This window comes from Monoraphidium neglectum (assembly GCF_000611645.1).
Source record: "Monoraphidium neglectum strain SAG 48.87 unplaced genomic scaffold scaffold04427, whole genome shotgun sequence".
NCBI classification, from domain to species: Eukaryota; Viridiplantae; Chlorophyta; class Chlorophyceae; order Sphaeropleales; family Selenastraceae; genus Monoraphidium; species Monoraphidium neglectum.
Window position 1 is genome coordinate 1 of NW_014009202.1, and position 4,499 is coordinate 4,499.

Here is a 4,499-nt window from a genome sequence, read left to right on the forward strand (position 1 = left end):
GGACGGGGATTTGAGAGAGGCAGCCATGGAGGCTTGGGGCGGCAACCTGCGCGGGCCGCGGCGTGCCCGCCAAGTCGAGGTCAACACACACAGGCTTGGGTCTGGACTGGTGGTGTCTCACGCACACACTGACGCCGGCCGCAGCTCACCCGATTTCAATCCAGAACTCTCCAGGGTTGCCAGCTCCCTGAGCCGCTGCGCCCGCCGCGCCGCCGGCCGCCCGATCCTCGCCGTCCCCAGCCCACGGCCCGCGCCACCCGCCGCCCGGTATGGGGCAGGCGAGGCGCAGCAGGCGCGCCGCCGGGCCGCCGCCGCCGCCGCCGCCGCCGCCCGCGCCGCGCCCCTCAAAGCCGAACCCGCGCTCGAACGCAGCAGAGCAGTCGGGTCTCGCAGCTCCAGCTGCGGGGACCTCTCTGGCTTCCAGCAGCGCATAGGGCACCCCGCGCCACAGCCCGTTGGGCGCCAGGCAGACCCCAACGCCCACGCCCTCACAAACCACGCCCGCGCCGCCGGAGGTCAGCCCCTCCCAACCAACGCCGGCCCGCCCCTCCGGCGGGCCGGCCCCCTCCTCGTCCTGCTGCCCGGGGGGCTGCCAGCTGTCAGGTGCCTGGCGCGCCTTGCGCTGGCAACAGAGTATGGCGCCAGAGGCCAGCAGGCCCCGCAGGCGGAGGAAGAGGGCGCCGAGGGGGTCTGGTGGGGTGGCGGGTGGGGGGCAGGAGGGCCCGGTGCAGGCTTTGGGGTGCGGCGGAAGGGGGGCGTGAGGGGTGCGAGGCTGCGGTGTGCGTGGGAGGTGGAGCGGGCCGTCTGGATCTTGCAGACCACCTCTCCTGGTGCCCAAAGCAGAGAGACCCAGGGGCTGCTCAAAACAGGGTGCAGCCGTTTCGTAACCGATGCAGCACGTTAGGGGGCGCACTCGCAGCCGGCTCTCAAGAGAGACGTGAGTGTGTAAATACATCGGAGCCCGGCATCCCATCCGCACGCCTTAGCCACCCAGCGTCCGCGCCGCGCGGCGCCCGGTTGCCATGCTGCAACCCCTCACCGCGTGCCCGGTCCACGGCCAGGCCCCTCTGAGCCTCACCTTCCCCCACATCGTCGTGACTCATCCCGCTGTTGCACGGCACACGCCCCGCCTCCTCATCCACCTTGATCTTCAGGGGGATTCCACCGGTCAGATCCACCAGCGCAGCCGCCACGCTGCCGCCCGCAGCACTGCCGCCGCCGCCGCCGCCGCCTCCCCCAGGGCAGCCGGCGTCGCCCTCAGCGTCACCCGCGCCGTCCGCCGCGCCGTGGGTGGCCAGGCAGCCGCAGAGGGCGGAGTAGCGGCCGTGAAGCTGCGCGTAGGCCTTCTCCATCAGCGCGGGCCACAGGTCCTATTTGTTGCACGGGGAGGGGTCGACCGGCCGCGGCGCGGTGTCGCGCGTGGTGTGGGCCACAGCGACGCGGGGTATGGTGCTGGGTGGCGGGGACGTCGGCTGCACGCACGTGCCCATGAACGGCACCCATCAGGCGGGCCGCTTCAATCGCAACATCAAAAGGCAGTGGGCGGACCTTGCCAAAGGTCCGCGCTTCAGGCCTGTCGGAGACTCGATCTCACGACGCTGGCAAATATTCGGTGCTCGGTGCACAAGCTCGCCCCGACACCCCAGCCCGCCCCCTTGCAGCGCCCACCTGCCGGCCCCCCGCTCGCCACGCGCACGCCATCCGCCCCGCCGCCGGCCCCGCGGCCACCACCGGCAGCCGCCCGTCCACAGCCACTTGGCGCCACTCTCCATGTTTGAAGAAGCGAAACGTGGCCGTTGCTGCGGGCGTGCTGCTCTGGCCGGCGGCAGCTGGGGAGGCGGGGACGTTCTGCAGATCGAGATCATCTGAGATGACCAAATCGAGCAACAGGTCGCGGCGGCGCCGCGCGACGGCGGCAAGAGCTCCCAGGAAGCCGACATCGCTCAAGAGGCCCTGGGCACGAGGTGATGGATTCGAGTGGATTTAGGGGATGGAGAAAGGCGAGTGAGGGGGAGGGAATGGGGCTGCACGGGGCAGCCTGACAGTGTGCCACAGTCGGCTGACTGAATCGCAGCGGCGGCTTTGCAGCGCTGATACTGACAAGCGGCAACGCGCGCCTTGCGGCGCCCTGGGTCGGGCGCGGCTTTCATGCGAGTGCACGGTGCCCAGGCGCACGCGCGTGTGCGTCAGAGGAGTGCGAGGCGTTCTTGCGCGCTCATGACCGCACCGGCTGGATGACGACAGACGATTCCTGCGGTTGCGATGGGTCGTACAGGGGCTGGCCCTCCGCGCCGCGCCATTCAACCGCCAGGCCGAGGCTGCCACAGCACGACAGGTTTGCGGTGCGGGTGCGACCGAGCGTGTGTGTTGGGGCAAAAGGAGCTGCTGCAAAGCGCCCAGGCCGCGGCAGCCTCGAGGAGCGTAAGCAAGAGTCAAGGCGTGAAGGCTGCTACTGGCTGCCACCGCCATCGATTGAAACTGCGCGCTGCAGCGCATGAGACGCTGGGCCCACGATACCGCCCGCGGCCTCACTCTGCAAACACAGTGTCCTCTTCGATACTGCGTGGCTTCACAGTGCCATCCAGCCCCATCCAGCCCTGTGGAAAGGTTCATCACGCGCTGGTGAGCGCCGCTCTCACGCGCAGCGAACGTACTGGCAGCACCCTCCAGCACAAGCAGCACATTCGCGACGCGCAAGCGCACACACGATGCGCGCACCCTGAACAGCGCAACAGCGGCAGCATCGTCATCGTCTCGTTCGCTGATGTATACTGGGCTTGCTTGCCGCTTTGCTGGTGGCGGGCTCGTAAAACCCCTGGTTGGCAAGTTCCGTCGACTCGCTGGACTCGAGGCCCTCGTCCGTGTCATGTTCAAGGTATGGTTTTTAATTTACTGGCATATTTATGCGGACAGACTCACGTGTGAGTTGCACGATAAAACTTGCGCTGCACGCCGGCGCCTCAGACTCTGAAGGCGCCCCGCGCGGCCAGCAGGCGCTCAGCGGGCGCGCCATCCAACGCCGCCGCCGCCGCGTCCCACAAGGCCTTGAGCTCCGTCTTGTCCCTGCTCCCTATGCACATCGCCATCATGGGGAACCGCGGGACCCTGGTCAGCCCAGCCACCAGCTCCGCCGCCGCCGCCGGCGCGAGCCCCGCCGGCGTCGAGGCGCCCTCCGCCCCGCCCCCTGCCGCCGCTGTGTTTGGTGGCGCCACGACGGCGGCGAGCGCGGCGCGCGTGATCGCCAGGAGGACGGGCGCCGTGAGCGAGTCCTTAAATATGGTGGGCAGCTGCGCGGCAGGCAGCAGCGACAGGTACTGTGCCTGCAGCGCCGCGTCCCCTTTGAGGGCGCGCCACGTCGATTCAAACTCGACGCTGCTGCGCGGGGCTTTGAGAGTCGCAGCCATCCGCGCCGCGAGCTGCTCAGACGCCGCCGCGGCGGCGGCGGCGAGGCGCTGCTGCTGGCGGTCGCGCGGCGAGGGCTCCGCGGAGCGCGGGCGCGGCGGTGCGGCGGGGGCGGTGGCCGGGGGGGCCTGCGCGACGGCAGGGCCCGCGGCTGCAGCAAAGGAGTCCGGGGTGCCACCGCGCGGCGCCATTGCGGCTGCTGCGGCTGCGACAGGGCTAGGTGTGCGCGGCCCAGGGGCCGATGCTGCCGCCGACTTCGCCTCTTCAGTGCCAAGCAGTGCTGCCGATGCTGCTTCTGTTGCTGCTGCTGCCACTGCCGCTGCCGCTGCTGGTGCGACTGGTGATGCCGCCGCTGCTGCTGCTGCTGCTGCTGCTGCTGGCTGCGCTGCTCCCGCGTATTCCTCGGCGCCGCTGTGCCCCGCAGCTGCTGCCAACGGCAACGCCGCCTGTGCCGCGTCGGCCGCTGCTGATGGCGAAGCCAATTGTTGCTGGCGCTCTGAACTGCACCCCGGTACCGCAACCGCCGCTGCCGGCGCCGCCGGCGCCGCCGGCGCCGCCGCAGCCGCCACATGAACAGGCGCCGCCTCCTCGGTCACCTCCACAGCGCGCCGCGCCCCCGGCGCCCGCCGCACGCCCGCCGCACGCAGGTGCTCCTCCAAGCACGCGTCCCTCTCCGCGCGCGCCGCCTTGTTGCCCGGCTCGAGCCTGACCGCTTCTTCCCAGTCCTCCGCCGCGCCGAGCCACTCCCGCATCTCCCTCCGCGCCACGCCGCGCCGCTGCCACGCCTTGGCATAGGCCGGGTCAAGAGCCAGCGCCGCGCTCGCGTCTGACTCAGCGTCCGCGTAGCTTCCCAGCTTGAGGTGCGCGAGCGCGCGGTTCGCGTGCGCGAGGCACGTCGGCCGCACGGCGAGGCTGCGGCTGTAGCAGGCGAGCGCCTCTCTGTGGTGGCCGGCCTGCAGCAGCTTGTTGCCGCGATCCTTCCAGCCCTCCGCCGTGGAGGGCTCCGGCGATGCGGCCCGGGCCGGCTGCTTGGGCTGCTGCCGGCTTGGCGGCTGCGCGCCAGGCTGCCGGGGCTCCGCCGCCGCGCCCACCGGCGC

At 71.1% G+C, this 4,499-nt stretch overlaps 2 protein-coding genes across 2 annotated transcripts; both read right to left on the reverse strand.

Annotated features, from left to right (window-relative positions):
- Positions 1-145: 145 nt before the first annotated feature.
- Positions 146-1,352, reverse strand: MNEG_14356 (hypothetical protein; the record flags this gene model as incomplete). Its single annotated transcript, XM_014037171.1, has 2 exons — positions 146-690; positions 1,079-1,352. 2 exons carry the CDS (start codon positions 1,350-1,352, stop codon positions 146-148), a joined length of 819 nt encoding a protein of 272 aa, XP_013892625.1.
- A 1,608-nt stretch (positions 1,353-2,960) lies between these two features.
- MNEG_14357 (hypothetical protein) lies at positions 2,961-3,593 on the reverse strand (the record flags this gene model as incomplete). The annotated part of the gene is made up of 1 exon (XM_014037172.1): positions 2,961-3,593. One exon carries the CDS (start codon positions 3,591-3,593, stop codon positions 2,961-2,963), a length of 633 nt encoding a protein of 210 aa, XP_013892626.1.
- Positions 3,594-4,499: the final 906 nt, after the last annotated feature.